The 15,894-nt window shown below is 34.2% G+C and overlaps 2 protein-coding genes across 3 annotated transcripts; both read left to right on the top strand.

The window, feature by feature from the left end:
* Positions 1-943: 943 nt before the first annotated feature.
* LOC108729429 (uncharacterized) lies at positions 944-5,905 on the top strand. 2 transcript variants are annotated; one of them, XM_018458549.1, is made up of 4 exons: positions 944-1,372; positions 4,318-4,398; positions 4,471-4,636; positions 4,923-5,905. In XM_018458549.1, the coding sequence occupies exons 1-4, from the start codon at positions 955-957 to the stop codon at positions 5,005-5,007; spliced, it is 750 nt and encodes a 249-aa protein (XP_018314051.1). In that variant the 5' UTR covers positions 944-954; the 3' UTR covers positions 5,008-5,905. The 2 variants fall into 2 exon arrangements, with proteins under 2 accessions (XP_018314051.1, XP_018314050.1); XM_018458548.1 differs by having other exon boundaries at positions 4,318-4,636.
* A 570-nt stretch (positions 5,906-6,475) lies between these two features.
* LOC108729428 (ankyrin repeat and zinc finger domain-containing protein 1) lies at positions 6,476-11,795 on the top strand. Its single transcript, XM_018458547.1, has 12 exons — positions 6,476-6,745; positions 7,781-7,978; positions 8,053-8,369; positions 8,685-8,799; positions 8,872-9,017; positions 9,112-9,337; positions 9,427-9,693; positions 9,870-10,061; positions 10,521-10,803; positions 10,882-11,023; positions 11,115-11,288; positions 11,399-11,795. The coding sequence occupies exons 1-12, from the start codon at positions 6,595-6,597 to the stop codon at positions 11,570-11,572; spliced, it is 2,385 nt and encodes a 794-aa protein (XP_018314049.1). The 5' UTR covers positions 6,476-6,594; the 3' UTR covers positions 11,573-11,795.
* Positions 11,796-15,894: the final 4,099 nt, after the last annotated feature.

Here is a 15,894-nt window from a genome sequence, read left to right as displayed (position 1 = left end):
ATATGTTTTTCTTTTCTTTACATCTCTCTTTTCGTTCGCTATATCTCTTTAAAATTCCTGCGTAATAAGTTCCTATTATTATAGAAACTACAGACTTGTTCGTTTTAACTAAACTTCTTACACAGTTCCTCTCTCTCTCTCTCTCTCTCTCTCTCTCTCTCTCTCTCTCTCTGCTCTTTTTCTTTTCACGTTGAAGATAAGGAAAGAAAAGAGATTAACTGTACAAGAAATTCAGTTAAAAAGACCAAGATCAAGTTGATCAAGTAACTTTTTCTCTGTAGAGCGGAAGAGTGAACATTTTTATTATACGCGGTTTATTATACACATACATAAAAAAATTTACATTTTTTGTTTCCGCTCTAAAAAAAAAAAATTACATGATCGACTCCTAAGACTTAATCAAACCCTATATTTAAGGCTTCCTTATTCTTCAGATGTTCTACGAATTATTTCATTGCCCAAGCAGAACAACAAGTCATTATATCAAAATGATGTCAAAATGATTAAAAAATGATCATTAAAAATCATTTTTCAATCATTTCTGATTCATTTTAATGTCATTTTATTATCATGACTTATTGTTCTGCTTATAGATGGCTACTGAGCATCTTAGATAAATTTAAGCCTTAAGTACAAAGTCTGACTATGGGAGCTTTTCAGCAAGAGATAAATTGACACAAGAATCATCCTTGTTCGATAATCAATAAGAAACAAAAATAGAATGACTCTTGTATCGATTTGCCCCAGACAACAGAATATTTATTTATCAAGATTAATTTTTTTAAATATTAATCTGTGCAATCTAAGATCACAAAAGTATTTACAAAATATTTAAAATAAATATTTTGTAAATATTTTACAAATATTGTGTGTTGTCTGGGGTGTCTACTAGAAAGCACCCTATGAATACGCGGAGCGTACGTCCCTGGCGTACGCGGAAGAGACGGACGGCGCATGCGCGTTCGCACACACCCGTGCTTGTTCACCTTTATTTTTGGAAGCGGCTCAAAGAGTGGAAGCGTGGAAGCGGTAAGCGAGCGAGTGAAGCGGCTTAGCCTTAGCGGCGACTGGCCTGTCATTACTGTGTCACTAGAGTGTCGCGGACTGTTGGCGTGTTCGGATGTGCGTGTGTATGCGCATGACTCCGACCCATCATCACGAGCGATGTCGACGCGAACGACGATGACGATATTCAAGTCGAGGATTGGCTCGACACCATTAACGAACGGCAATGGCAATCTCGCCGAGACTCAGAAATCGATGCCAGCGAGACTCTGGTCGAGCATTCGCTTGAACGAGTGGACGTTCACTCTGATGCTCTTTACCTTCTCGCTCACCATCATCGTGGGCAAGCTGTACATGAATTATTATGGTAGGTAAACACGAGTCGCTTGGACGTCTTGTTCGTCTCTCAGTTTCCTTTAAATCAGCACGTCGCCTGAACCTTTCTACCTCCCGAGATCGGACGTGATGCCAAGCTTCCGTTCGCGCGTCCACGAATCTTAATTGAGGTTAGACGTTATCATTTAAAGCACTTAAACGTACACTTTCTGTTTTGATTCTGTTGAAAGGGACGTTCCTAGCGATCTGAATCGCTTCCACAAGGAGAGAATCGTTGTCACGCGAACGACAGTAGATCGTCGCCGGTAGGACATACCCGTTTTGGGTCAATCCGTCGTATACACAAGTTTTTGTTTTGGTTACGTTGGAAGTGGGATTGCCGACGATGCGAATCCGTCTCGAGGGAAAGCCTGTGCCGTTGCACGCCGATATGTACTTTACTTTTATTTTGTCTCCTGTTAAAACGCGATAAGCTCCGAAACGGAAGTTAGCTCTGTAATGTCTCTGATTATATTTTCTGTACATTTATATTATTGGATATGTTCTTCTCAGTTACTTTCTATATGTTCGCCTTTCTCTTTTTCTGCTTTCACAGCATGGACAAATGATTGTTTCGTTAAAAAAACAAGCGGTAGAAATGTAGCTGAAAAAAACAGATCTAATATTTCTATAATAATTTGTCCAGGCGATCGTTCGTTAATTTGCCTGTTGTGTTCTAATTATTATTTATTTTCAACAAGTCACGTAGGTATTTCTAGAATTATTTATGTGATATTAACTATTTATGCTTTCCAATTTATGTAACATTAACTTATTAATGCTATAAGACAAGAACTTAACACGATCTAAATGTCATTTGTTTATTTACATTAATTTTATAAATTATACTGCTATAAATTGGTATCCCATTCGTTCTTTTATGCCTCTATCAGAGTAGAAATTGAGATTGAATTTGATTAATCAAAGCAAAATTTATTAAACTAGATATTAGTATAACAATTGTGCTTGTATATTCACATATAAATATTACTAAGCACCAAGACTCATTTTAAAAATGGCATTCTTCTCTCTTATTTGTGTTTAAACATTTGTCATTTCATTTAATATTAGTTGATATTATATAGTTTTCTTTTTTCTAATTGGTTAAATTCAACTTCATTTCTAGTCTGATACAGACATTAGGATGTTCGAAAACCAGACAATTCTCATCACCATTGTGATTTCATTAAACAAATTATTTCTCGCAAAAATTAATAATCGCAGATAGCCTAGAACATTCTAGTAAGCGTTGCAACGTTACTGCAATATTGCTGGAATGTTTCATGTTATCTGGAATTGCGTGAGCTTTATTTCTGACAAATAAAAACACGCAGGCGAAAGAAGTAAATCTAATACATCTCGGCAGTAATTTGTCCAGGCAATCGTTTGTTAAGTTGCTTTATATTCTAATTATTATTTGTTATCAATCTGTGTATTTCTTAAATTATTTATGTAATGTTAACTGCTTTAAGGCAAAAACCTAACTCGGATCACGAAAGCCATTTGTTCATATAAATTTTGTATCACTATGAATCAGCGTCCCATCCTGTTCTCTTAGGATACCTGAAAACCAGACGATTCTCTAGTCGCTATTCTGATTTCAATAAACGAATTATTCCTTGGCACAAAAATTAACGATTTATTCCGTGAACTTTATTCCTTTCAGAAAACACATTGTATCGTGCGTTGTACAAGAAATGAAGAGATAACCGATGATTATATTGCGCTTTACAAGAGTTTTATTATTTAAACGTGCGGTCTCCAAACTCGTGTTAAAATGCACATGTCGTGCACATGTAGCCTGCATTCTTCAGTTATATTTTTAACGGGGCGCGTGGCCCATTTCTATTATGAGATCATCTTTTCCCGTACGACGCGAGTCCTTCGATCCTCTCCAACTTCCTCGCCCATGCATTTATTATGCGGCATCTGCATCGCCCATGACCGAATTTGTCGAGGCCGTGCCGTCATTTTAAAAGTACATGCCTGACCAGTCATAAAAAAAAGAAAACAACTAGAGAGAGAGAGAGAAACAACAGAAAAGAGAGAACTTCTTTATCTCTATCTTTCTTTTATCTTATCATTTAATTAAATTAATTATTTTTACATAAACTTGAAAAATTTCATACGTTAGGATATAAATGTAATACAGGATGAGACATTTTAATCGCCCCAGGCGAATATCTCAGAAACTAAGAGAGATACAAGAAAAAGTTTGATATGAAAGTTGTAGGTTTTCTTGGAGGAAAGAAGGTGGAAATAATGAATATTAGATAGGGGACACTACCAAGGTCGAGTCAAGGTCAACATGAATTTTTTAAACGGAACCCATTTTTTTATTGCATATTCTTTTAGCACACCTCGAGAGCTTTCTAAAACACTATGATAAAATATTTTTTCATGATTCTGGGTGATGTTAATGCCGACGATACCGTAACTTTCGAGTCTTATAACTCGAAAAGTACTTCATGAAAAAATATTTTATTATAGTGTTTTGAAAAGCTCTCGAGGTGTGCTACAAGAATATGCAATAAAAAAATGGGGGATTCCGTTTAAAAAATCATGTTGACCTTGGTAGTGCCCCCTATCGAATATCCGTATTTTCACCTTCTTTCCCCCAAGAAAACCTACAACTTTTATATAAAACTTTTTCTTGTATCTCTCATAGTTTCTGAGATATTCGCCTGAGGCGATTAACATGCCCTATTTTGTATATAATATTATTTTATTTAGAATTTATAATATTATATTTTAATTGAAATGAATTTAATTAAATATATATTTATAATTTAATTATTATAAAAAATTATGAATATAAATTAAATGTTCTCTTTACGAATGAATGTAATTTATAAAAACTCTATAATTTTTTCTCTCTCTGTCTTTCTTTCTAGAGATTTATGTGGCTGATATGAGTTTCTCATGCTCTGCCCTCAGGAAAGCATTTGTCATGGCAAGCCGGCGATCGATACTCTTTGCCGTCGGTGGCATTTACGCAAATGTATGAAACAATACCGAGTATGTCCGACGTTTTATCGAAATTTGATGCGAAACAATTGCCAACGAATAACGAAAGACTCTTGAACGCAGGAGCAACCGCTGATATGCTGATAGCATTTTACGGCAGATTTTGGTGGCTATTGAAAGCAACGATGAGCGGACTTGTGATAACAGGTTTCACTTGGTTTATCCTTTACAAGGACAGCAGTATACCCGGTGTCAACCCACCATCTCCTTTCAGTCCTTCCAAGCAGAGGTAGACTCTTGGTTTCTCTATTTAATTACAGTATTTATCCAATTCAACTACAGTAGTTCCATACAAATATCTTGCTTTAGAAAGTAAAACTTTTATAAATTTTAAATACGCATTTTTTATTGTACAATGTATAATTAATAAAGATGTATGAAAATCTAAATATAAAAACAAAAATATATATATCTTCTATTGCTCATTAATTTATGAGAACAAGTAGATAAATTTTATACTTATGTTGCTTGAAAAATGTAACGCAATTTACATCTATTGATCTTGTTTATTTCAGGATACGTGGCGATTCAAGGATACAGATAAATTATTTAGTTGGTGCGATAAATGGGATATTATTTTTCATCTACATGTGTCTTTAAAGCAGGGGAAACATTGTCGATTTTGAAAAGATGGTTCTATTTTTCTCTTTTTGTCTATTTATATAGTATTATTTATTTAATTCACTAATTTGTATCGTCGGTAGCACTACGTTTATTTATGAGTGGTAAACTACTTTTATATGTGAAAAAGGCCTACTAATGACAAAGTCTTAGTATTTTGTAGCTCTTTTTCTATTAACATATTGCTATATTATGCAACGATGTCGTAAGTAGCTTTGAGCAAAAATTAAAAGCGAAAACTAAAGGTTCGCGAAAATGCACAGGAATACATTTTTCTAAAATGTGAAAAACTTCGAACGAAACCCACTATTAGCACATAAAGAATTTATTCTGCTTCCATGTATATTAATAAGCGTTATTAATGGCACAAAGTGCAGAAAGTTATTGAAACCAAGTACTTTGGTTGCGCGGTATGTAACAACCAAAAACGTTAAAGTACAAAACAGATTGTTCCATGCCTTCTTCTCCAAATTTTACAGGATATGTAAAAATTCTTCCAAAATTCTGCCAGTACTGATCTGTAGTTTGTTACATGCACTATAGTTTTTCAGTACTGGTAGTTGATTTTGAAACACAGTCATAGTTATCTATTGCTACTGTTTAAGACTGATTGATAATCTGAAAGGGCATATTTATTGGTACGCTAGAGTAAGTATTGTAAGGAACAGTTAATTTATGTACGTAGAATATATATATATTTTTTGCTTATATAAGAATGTATATAAATAGCAGAAACGTGAGGCTATGAGTGATATTATATTTCATATTCAACGCGTCATTCTAAATGTTATGAAAATGATTGAAGTCTCTCATTGGCAGCTAAGAATATAAGAAGAAAAACATCTGAAAATCATTCGCCTATATTTATACTTGAATTATTTCAACAAATATTAGACTTAAATGAAAAGTCTATTACAATTCCAATTTTGCAAATATTAAACTTGAAATAATGACTTTTAATTATAAACATTTATAAAAATTACAAAATACTTTACAAACATAGGGTGCGCAAAAAGTGATAGATTTATTATTTATTATACAGAAGTTACATTTTAGAGAAACATGCGAACTAGAATAAGATAATTCCCAGAGGTTTATCATGCGATAAAACATCTCGTTCTCTCCGGTTATCGCAGAAATAACCGAAATACGCTAAAAGAATATTTTATTTTTTAAATGATTAAAACAGGATTTAAAATAAAAAAAGAAGGAATATTTATAGTGTGTAAGCTGCGCCTTATTAATATTATCATTGTACACGTGGCATGTTCTTCCGCGTTCGCGAGAACGAAATACTATTTAATAAACATTGAATATACATTCGCACTTCGTGTATGTTTCTTATCTCGTTCAAATGTCCCGCCCGATGGCGACATGTTGGCGCATGACGCGACGATGACGCAATCGCGAGGGGCTTGCGCAAGCATGCGCAAGTCGTAAAGCGACGAAACGGTCAGTATACGCATTGTGTATACTGTATTGTTCGCGAATTTCAGCGAATTCTTGTCCCAACCACCGATTTTCTGCCGTCAATTTTCCGCCGTTCTCCTTCGATCCTTTCTCACGATGGCGAATGAAACGCATTCGTCTGGTGAAGTCATGACTGAGGCCGCGAAAACGGCAAATCAACTCTATAAGATCCACGATCAGGATGACTTCAGTCGGATCACCAAGGGAATCAAGGTTGCACGGTGCATGCAGTCACCGTCGTCTTACGGTGAGCTCAGAACTGTGAACCTGGTTTTTGTGAATGTTTAACGAGACGCAGGAATCCGAGAAACACACGTATGTTTATTTATTTTCCGCTGAGATCAAAATAGAGCTCCACCTTTAGAGCGAGACGAGAGACGAACGTCCGAATTGGGAGCAGAACTCAGGTGTAGCTCGAAAGGATAGCTCACAATTCACATATGTGACATTTGACAAGGCATGAAGGACACAGAAAGTTCATATTCTAGAGAAGCGTAACTGTTTTTCTCTTGAAACAATTACGCTGAGAGTAGATATCATTTAATAATAGTTAAATAAATAAAATGTGTTTATTGTGTACTGTATTATATGTTATATGCACCTGTTTTTATATTGTCAATTGTCAATAAGAAAAAATTTATGTAAATATTTGCACTTATTTAAAACATCAGATTAAATGACCTTTTTGTTATCTCTCTTTTTTGGGAGATAATAACAAAAAGGTCATATAATCTGATGCCATATGTTTTTAGATGCTTGAAACAATTATACTTATCGGTTCAAAGGCTTTGGACGCAGAGTGAAGGAAATAACGTGCTTGTAGCTTAAGATGTTTATGTCTCGATTGTTTAATTTAAAATTATGAGAACACGTATTTTGAGAATATTTGATGTAATATTATTTAACATGTTGCTATAATAAGATTGGTATAATGAGGATTGCTTTTCACATTAATATTCTATTTCCCAGAATTCACAGTTGTATTAAAAATATGTAATATCAATGTATGTAGAGTCTTATAAAGATTACCAGTGAAAACTTTGAGTTCATGTCTTTAATATAATCAATTGGATATGATATTAATCAGGAAATTAATGACATGGGCTGTTACAGAGATAAAACTTAATTGTATGAATTGAAGGAAATTGAATATTATTTTTTGATGAGATTATTCTCAAAAATTAGCAAGGTCGTTTTTAATTTTTCAATATACATGAGAAAAATAGGAAATAGCCAACAGTTTAGCAAGATTTCATATGTGGAGTTCATCTCTGCTTTGCAGTACCTGACAGCGAGCAGATAATATGCGAGCTGGTGGTATCCGATTCTTTGTGTTGTTCCTACTGTAATACTGAATTTGAGGACAAGGTGCAACAGAGACTCCACTACAAACTGGATTGGCATCGTTACAATCTGAAGCAACATCTGAATGGTTTGAAGTCGATTAGTGAGGACAATTTCAATAAATTGGCCGGCGAAGGTACAGTCTGAGATGAAGTACACGGCGAGCTTTAAAATGGTGCAAAAACAGTTAGGCATGTGGGAATTTTATAGGCGACATGTCTAGCCTGTCTGGTAGCGAGGTAGAGTCCGAGAACGATGACGATGCTGGTACTTCGGAGACTGGGACTTCGTCTAATGAGCAAATCAAGAACGAGTCATCAAGTAAGACTGGACTTGGCAGGTCCAGAAAGATGTCAGAAAGACGCGGGAAGGTAATCGAGTCAGACATTTCGGACACGGAGTACAACGAGGAAATGTCCAAGGAGCGGAAGCTGCAGGTTGTCGCAAGTCGTCATACCAAGGTGTTTTTCGAGAACGATGATGGCAATATATTTAGTATCTACCGGTGTTTGCTGCATCATAAGAAGGTGTGTTTGTTATCGTTAGCAGAATTGTCGTCAATTAAAGAGGTGCAAACTTATGCATTATTCATTAGTCTATTCCTTTCAGCTGAACTTGTTGCACCGTTTATCTTTCCTCCTTTTCTCTCCAATGTAAAGAGAAAAAAAGAAAAGATAAATGCTGCAAGAAGTTTAGCTAAAAAGAACAAGTCTACTGTTACGTATGCTCTTGGAAGATATATGCTTATACACGAAGTATCATTTTGAAAATTGATTACTTTGTTAGAGTCGCTTGGCGTGCTCTGTACTTGCCAGATCGGGAGATATGCAATTACGTTTTAGGACATTCCCGAAAAAGACACCGAGATGATCGCTCAGGCACTGGACAGCGGCAGAAAGTCCAAATGGACGGTCATCATGGTCGGTGGTGGACACTTTGCCGCGGCAGTATTTCAGGGTACACATTATTCTTAAGAATAGTTTTCTGATATGCATAATTATTATATCCACTCGGTTTGGTGTATCGCAGATGGTGAGCCTATCGTGCATAAAACCTTCCATTCTTATACTGTGCGAGCAAAGCAAGGCTTCGCTCAAAATTCTCGTATAAATGGGAATCACGCGAAAAGCGCTGGTGCCAGTTTGCGAAGATATAACGAAGCTTCGCTTATTCAGGTGCATACTGTTTACACATCTCGCTAGAGATTAATGAGTTATTTAATAGCTAATTAAACTGACAAGTTGCAAGCTGACGTAACGATTCTTCTAGCATGTGCAAGAGATATTGGAGTCATGGTCGATGCACATCAACAATTCAGCAGCTATTTTGTACCGAGCGGTCGGTCCACACAATCGTATGGTGCTCTTCGGTGGCAAGAATCCACCCTTAGATAAGAACAATTTTAGAATAAGACCACTGCCATTCCCTACTCGAAGAGCTACATTTAGAGAAGTCAAGAGGGTATACGATATTTTGAGCACCATGGAAATTTATGGTAAATAATAATAAAATAGTTGCTCACAATCTAAATTTCATTTATATTCGATTTGTATCGAATAATTCATTTTTGTAATGTCATCTTAGGCTCTGCGGCGGATTTCACTGACTGTTTCCCCAACTCTCCGCGACAGCCCGTACGGAAGAAGATCTCGAAACCGGAGATCATGAGCGAGATACCTGAAGGAGAAGTTGCTACGGAGTATAATTCTAATGCCGGTAATAACAGTAGTCCGCAGGATAACGATAAAGTTAAGACACCTGCGCAATCTACTCCAGAGAAGCAACACCGGAATTCTCGTCCGCACATAGATAGGGCGAAGCCGAGGAAGAGTCCGAATCGGCCACTGCCAGGTTCATATCATTAATGTGAAGTATGAGTAATTAGGATTCTCCACTTTTTTTATTAGGATCCTCCACCAGACATATTGTAATTATTATTAAAAATAATATTTGCATAAAATTATGTTTATATTATTTCTATATATATTTGTATGTTGGATTAAAAAAAAAGGCTTACTATTTTACAGATATAATTGTTAAATTAGCTCAGTCGTCCTCTGAGTCCGAAATGGATCCAAATTTTCCAATGGACTTTCCTTTAACTGAAGAAAATTTTGAGGTGTCATTTAGGGAGAATTTACAAGCGTTTCAAGATACTGTGCCGAGGTACATGAAAAACAAGAAAGCTCATCGACAGAAAAAGAAAGTCAAGAAGGACAGTAAGTCTACTTTTTTTAATAGATACAAAACTGTTTATCAGAGCATATGCTGGAAGACAAGATAGTTCCGAATGTTTCAGATAATAGAGACTCGCTAGCTCTCTCCACTATAGTACCTACTTATTATTAGTTTCGATAATTTTGAAACTGACATTCAGATAACTGAGCCTGAACACGTCGGACTTTTATTATCCGAACTACACATTGTAGTTCGGATAATAAGAGTTCAACTATGAATATATTTGGAACTGAGCACGAATTTGTTCATATAAGTGGAGTGCAGATAAACAAAGTTTTTCTGTATATTAAAATTATAATCTTTTTTCAACAACTTGAGAAAATGTTTACAGTTTAAATCAAATAATATAAAGAAGATTTTTATGTTAAAATTAAGAGAAAGTGAAAAATGTATTAATACATATTTCATCATTTTAATGTATTATATTACATTATTTTTAGCTCAGATGAACAATGAAGTGTTGTCGGATGCTAAGATCAAATTATGGACTGCCTGTAAGCGGGGCGATAACGATCTGTTATCATCGGTTATTGATAACTTGTTAGCCAAAATTAAGGAGTGCGAAGAGGAGCAAAACAGGAAAGATGTTACAGACAGTTGCGTCATGTCCAACAATACTCTCGTGAGCACCGATGACGTGGCGAAATTGGTTAACGATACCAACGAGGATGGCAATACAATGCTACATTTGGCGGCACTCGGTGGACATTGCGAGCAAGTATGGTGCGTCGTCATTATTATTGAATAAATTTTATATTTTTAATGAAATCTTTTGTTGTGTAATTTGATTTTTGTTGATAGGTTGCTGCTAGAAATCGGATCTGATCCTTGCAATAAGAATAAAAAACTGCAGACACCGTATGCTGCTGCAAACGATAAGAAAACTAGAAATACGTTTAGAAGATTTATGGAAGCTAATCCGGACAAGTTCAATTATCAAAAAGTATTGTTCACAACAGAACGTTATATTAATATATCTCTACTTAAAAAATAGTTTTTATAAATTTTTACATATGGATTTTGATGTTTAACAGTCTCAAATACCTGGGCCACTCTCTGATGAGATACAACAAGCAGAAACGGAAAAGAAAAGACAGCAGCGGAAGTTGAAACGCTTTAAGGAGAAAGTTAAGAGGAAGGAATTCGAATTGAAGAAACAGGAGGAAAACGAGAAGCAGAAGTTTCTTAATCTCAGCGACAAAGAAAAGGTTAAGCACTTTATTATATAAAGTATTGAAAGTGTATTTTGTTAATAGTTTAAATTTTGTTCTTTCATCAGGCGTTTTATCTGATTTGTCTCTTTCTCTTCATCTTGTAGAAAGCTTTGATCGTACAGAATCGGATGTTGACTGAAGGATACACTGTGGTGTCGCGATGCTTCCAATGCGCCATCGATATGACTGATAAGGTGCCTTTCGAGTATAACGCCAATCGTTTCTGCTCAATGCCATGTCTCAAAGAGCACCGTCTTCACAATAAATATGTTATCTGATGGTGCATTATGTCTAGCTAGGAAAACTTTTATGCCAATTACTCACTTGCAATTGCGATCGTGATTTCGAGAGGCTGCATTTACAGTCAAGTTACAGTCAACCCCAGATAGCATACGAACATTCTATAAATATTTATTAAGAATATTTGTACATTCTGTAGATGTATTAAAAACACTGCAAATATTAATAGTATATTCATAGTATATTCTGATGATACATCTGTTCTATGAACATACATAAAATATTTTATAAAATGTTCTATATTCTACGTATTTTCATATATGTCTGCCTAATCTTGCACATGATAAGGGGGGGAGGGGTTCCCAACATTAAGACATCTTAAAAACGAAAATCATACTTTAAGATTACTTAAATAGTCTCCTGACTAGTTATCATAGTCATATTGAAATTGTGACGTCAAAAGCGAGAAATGACACGTTAATTTTTGTTGTGTGCCATTTGTAAATGAAGACAATTTGGATAAAATAAAATGACGAGATTTTGAACGAGCTTTGAAATATTTAAAAATGGAGGAAAATTGTGCTTATTCCCCCGATAGTAAATAATTGTAAAAATTGATAAAAAGCACGTGAAAATAGGTCACACATTGAATAAAAGCATTTCATCACTTTTTACGAATCCAAATTGTTTTTATTTACAAATGACATGTGATAAAAATTAACGTGTCATTTCTGATGTCATGATTTCAATATGGCTGTGGTGACTACTTAGGAGCCTTAAAGTCATATTTTAAGACATCTTAAAATAATCAGAAAGACGTCTTTAAGACATCTTATGACCCTTTTTATGATCTTTAGGGAGTCTTTTAGACGCCTTGTATTTAGACGTCTTAAATCATGATTCACATCTTTTAGATGTTTTATTGGACGTTTGCGGTGTCTTTTAGATGTCTTATAAAAGACATTTGCGACCTCCTTTACACGTCATTAGAGATGATGTTATAATGTTTTCTGAGAAGTAATTTATTTAGGCCTTGCACCAACATTACTTTGACTTTCTTTTTTTAATGTCGTGAGAAAGGGAGAGATAGAGTTTTAAGCCTCGCTCAAAATCAAAGTAACATTGATGCAATCTTACAATAAATTGTAGATTATATTAGCCGTGTCGATATTTACTCTTCCAGTATTGAAAATCTATAATTATTTGTAATATTCTTGAGGCTTTCACTTACTTCGTACATGAAATTCATGCGTTTCGCGGGTTTTCTCCGTGTCCAGATCCATTCTTGGAATGCCAACGTTTCGTGAACCTTGCAGTCCACTTCATCGGGGCAAGAAGCAGCCTGATACTGAGCCGTTCCCTTTATATTACGCTGCTTGTTGGATTATTTGTAACATTAACTATTCAGTAAACGAGAATGGATTAAAATGGATTGAAATTTTTTCTATCCGAATGCGTATTTTAAATAGCGAATCCTTTTTTTTTTTATTTAATTGGATTCAATTAGATTCAATTGGATGCAATTGGATTGAAAAACTGCATTTCCTATTCAAAATTTTGAATTGAACAGTATTTACAATGCACAGAAAAAGCTAATATTATTTTTAGATTGAAAGACATAAAGATATGCTCCATGAAATTCCTATAAATAAATAAAAAGACATTCAAGATTGAAAAGCATTCATTTTAACATTTTTGAATCCATATTTCTGAAAATCTGAATCTATTTCAATCTATTCTCGTTTATTGGGTATAGATTTTCAAAAATCTATAGTTTACATTATGTATATACCATAGATTTTCAGTATTGGCAGTATATATCGTAACACGGCCATTATTTGTTTAATGTATATAATAAATTTTTTATATGATACACGCACACATAAGTTTTCTTTGTCATATCAATGTGCACTTTTTATATACACATATATACAGTTATTGCACGAACGTTTATTGAGACATTTAATGATCTAAATTATCTCTATTGTGCTATTTAACGTAATATTATGTTATGTATATTTTTTTAATTACACACAAACAATGTATAAAAACATTAACGAGATCGATTTTAAAATCACATTCTACAACGGGTACATTGCGTTCAGCAGACAACAGTTGAGGGAGTGCTAATTATTATTGATGTATTCTTTTAGATTTAATATTCTGATTGAATAGTCTAAAAGAATACATCAATAACAGCAAGTGCTCATTCAACTGTTGAGTCTACTTGCGTTCAGCAGAGAAAATTAATCAGCGCTTAGTGATTTTTTTTTAATATGATTGGTTCCTGCACTTAGAATTCATTAAAGAACTAAAGGCAAGAACCAATCGTATTAAAGAATCACTAAGCGCTAACTGACTAGTTTTCTCTGCTGAACGAAGTCATTGGCTGCATCTTCTTCAGAGTTATTGGAACTATCTTCCTCATTACTCGTACTCTTACGTCTGCTTCGATGAATATTTGTTTCTCGGTGAGGAACAAGAGATTAGTAGATGATGTTGGCATTAACTGTTTATCATTTCGTTATCTGTCATTTCGTTATCTTTAGCCTCCACAAGTTCGTATATCTTCGCTTTCAATTTTATACGAATTCCCTTCGCATTCATTTTCTTTATTTACTTGATTATACCTTGCAAGACCATTAGTACTGGTATACAGTCAATTCGTAGGACGTGAGTAACTCCACTCTCAGGCATGGGATCTCGCGATCACATTGACCACATGCTGTAGATTGTCAATGTGATGATGAGATTCCACGAGATCCCATACCCGAGAGTGGGTGGGACTCATGTCTCACGAACTAGTTCTACTACTGGTATATAATGAATTTTTTCCTTCAATAGTGGTAAACTTTTGATGAGACATCGTGTATAGAAAAATAAAAGAGGATTATTTCCTTTTGACAAATTATGTTATATTAAACATAAACTATCTTACTCTTTTTCCGCTGAATTGTAAGAGCGAAAGGTAGGAAAGAACACACGCCACTGTCTCTCTGTAGCGGCTAACTTAAATCTAGCGCAAATCTTTTCATTTGTAGTATCGACCAGCTTTTCCTTTTGCATTAGGCCGAGAATACCTGCAAATTACAACAATATTTATAAAGCATTCAGATTTTTTGCTGCTATATATATTTTAAGTGTAATACTTATCTAATGGTTTCCTGGAAATGTTTTTTCTCGAGATTCAACTAAGGATCTGCTAAGCGTGATAATATACGAGATACTGTATTGTACAGTAAAGCTCTGTATTGTAAAGTAAATACTCTATACAATATAGTGCCTGATATATTATAATACCTAATATATTACCGTACTATCAAGTACCAGTTTTAACTTTGCTGGACAAGGTCAAGCCCAGACATATATAAAGATACTTAGAACTCTTTTACTCAAAGTAAAATTTTGAAATGCAACCCAGAGGAACATTCTATGAATGTTCTTTTTATTATGAATATGAATTTAACTAAATAAATATTCTATGTATATTTAATTAAATAAATATTCTATGTAGAATGTTCGATTAAAATATTCTGAACATTGTATTTTATAAGAATATTTTATAGAATAGTTTATGCTATTTGGGATCGTACATGAATAAGTACCGAATTCTACGACTTTTTGTGGAATTTGTCTTGTAATAATTTCACTACAAAAAGGAATTTTGATGATGTCATTGTGTTTTTCTTTGGAATATTCTTTTATAATAAAGCATGATAATTTTCAGAAAATTATTAAGAACGCGAGGATTTTTTGATTTTAATAAAGTCAAAGAAACTGAGCTGTAGGAAAATTATATGACATATGAAGAATTTTGATGATATACGAAGCTATAGCAATGTAAAGAGATGAATGATATGAAGGATTTGAAGAATTCTTTCGGGCTATAACAATGGAGTATATATTTCTATCTATATATAATCGGATGTACACAGAGGGCACGTTTTTTACAAGGTATAATGTATTACTCTATGCATATTTCGACTAATATTTGACATCTTTACTCGTGTTAAATGCCATACATATAGTATATAGGAGTAAAATGACATACTGCTAAAAGAAATAACTACTCAACGCGCGCGCGCGCGCGCGTTCACATATACATTCGCGTTCGAAATATTTGCGGAAAGATTACGCATGTATACATACAGGATGCTTAAGTATAATTTATTTCTAATATTTTTCTTAAAACAGAGAGAAAGACATTGGCAAGAAATTAGGAAAAATAATATCAAATAATAAAAAAAAGTTAAAATTACAATAGATTATGGTCAGTATTCATAGTTGATTCTATATTTAAGATTGTCTTAGGGCGGTATTCATAGTCCGTTCTTATTTGAAGACTATCTTAAGTAATGTC

Source organism: Mycetomoellerius zeteki, unplaced genomic scaffold (assembly GCF_001594055.1).
Source record: "Mycetomoellerius zeteki isolate Tzet28-1 unplaced genomic scaffold, Tzet1.0 scaffold73, whole genome shotgun sequence".
Lineage (NCBI taxonomy): Eukaryota > Metazoa > Arthropoda > Insecta > Hymenoptera > Formicidae > Mycetomoellerius > Mycetomoellerius zeteki.
This window is presented reverse-complemented; position numbering and strand designations above follow the sequence as displayed.

Excerpts from the sequence above, each read along its gene's own strand:
- LOC108729429 (XM_018458548.1), top strand. The coding sequence starts at position 955 with ATGCGCGTTCGCACACACCCGTGCTTGTTCACCTTTATTTTTGGAAGC. Across the intron at positions 1,373-4,317 it reads GCTGTACATGAATTATTATG|GAAAGCATTTGTCATGGCAA; the intron begins GTAGGTAAACAC and ends CTCTGCCCTCAG. Across the intron at positions 4,637-4,922 it reads TTCAGTCCTTCCAAGCAGAG|GATACGTGGCGATTCAAGGA; the intron begins GTAGACTCTTGG and ends TGTTTATTTCAG.
- LOC108729428 (XM_018458547.1), top strand. The coding sequence starts at position 6,595 with ATGGCGAATGAAACGCATTCGTCTGGTGAAGTCATGACTGAGGCCGCG. Across the intron at positions 10,062-10,520 it reads AAAGAAAGTCAAGAAGGACA|CTCAGATGAACAATGAAGTG; the intron begins GTAAGTCTACTT and ends CATTATTTTTAG. Across the intron at positions 11,289-11,398 it reads ATCTCAGCGACAAAGAAAAG|AAAGCTTTGATCGTACAGAA; the intron begins GTTAAGCACTTT and ends TTCATCTTGTAG.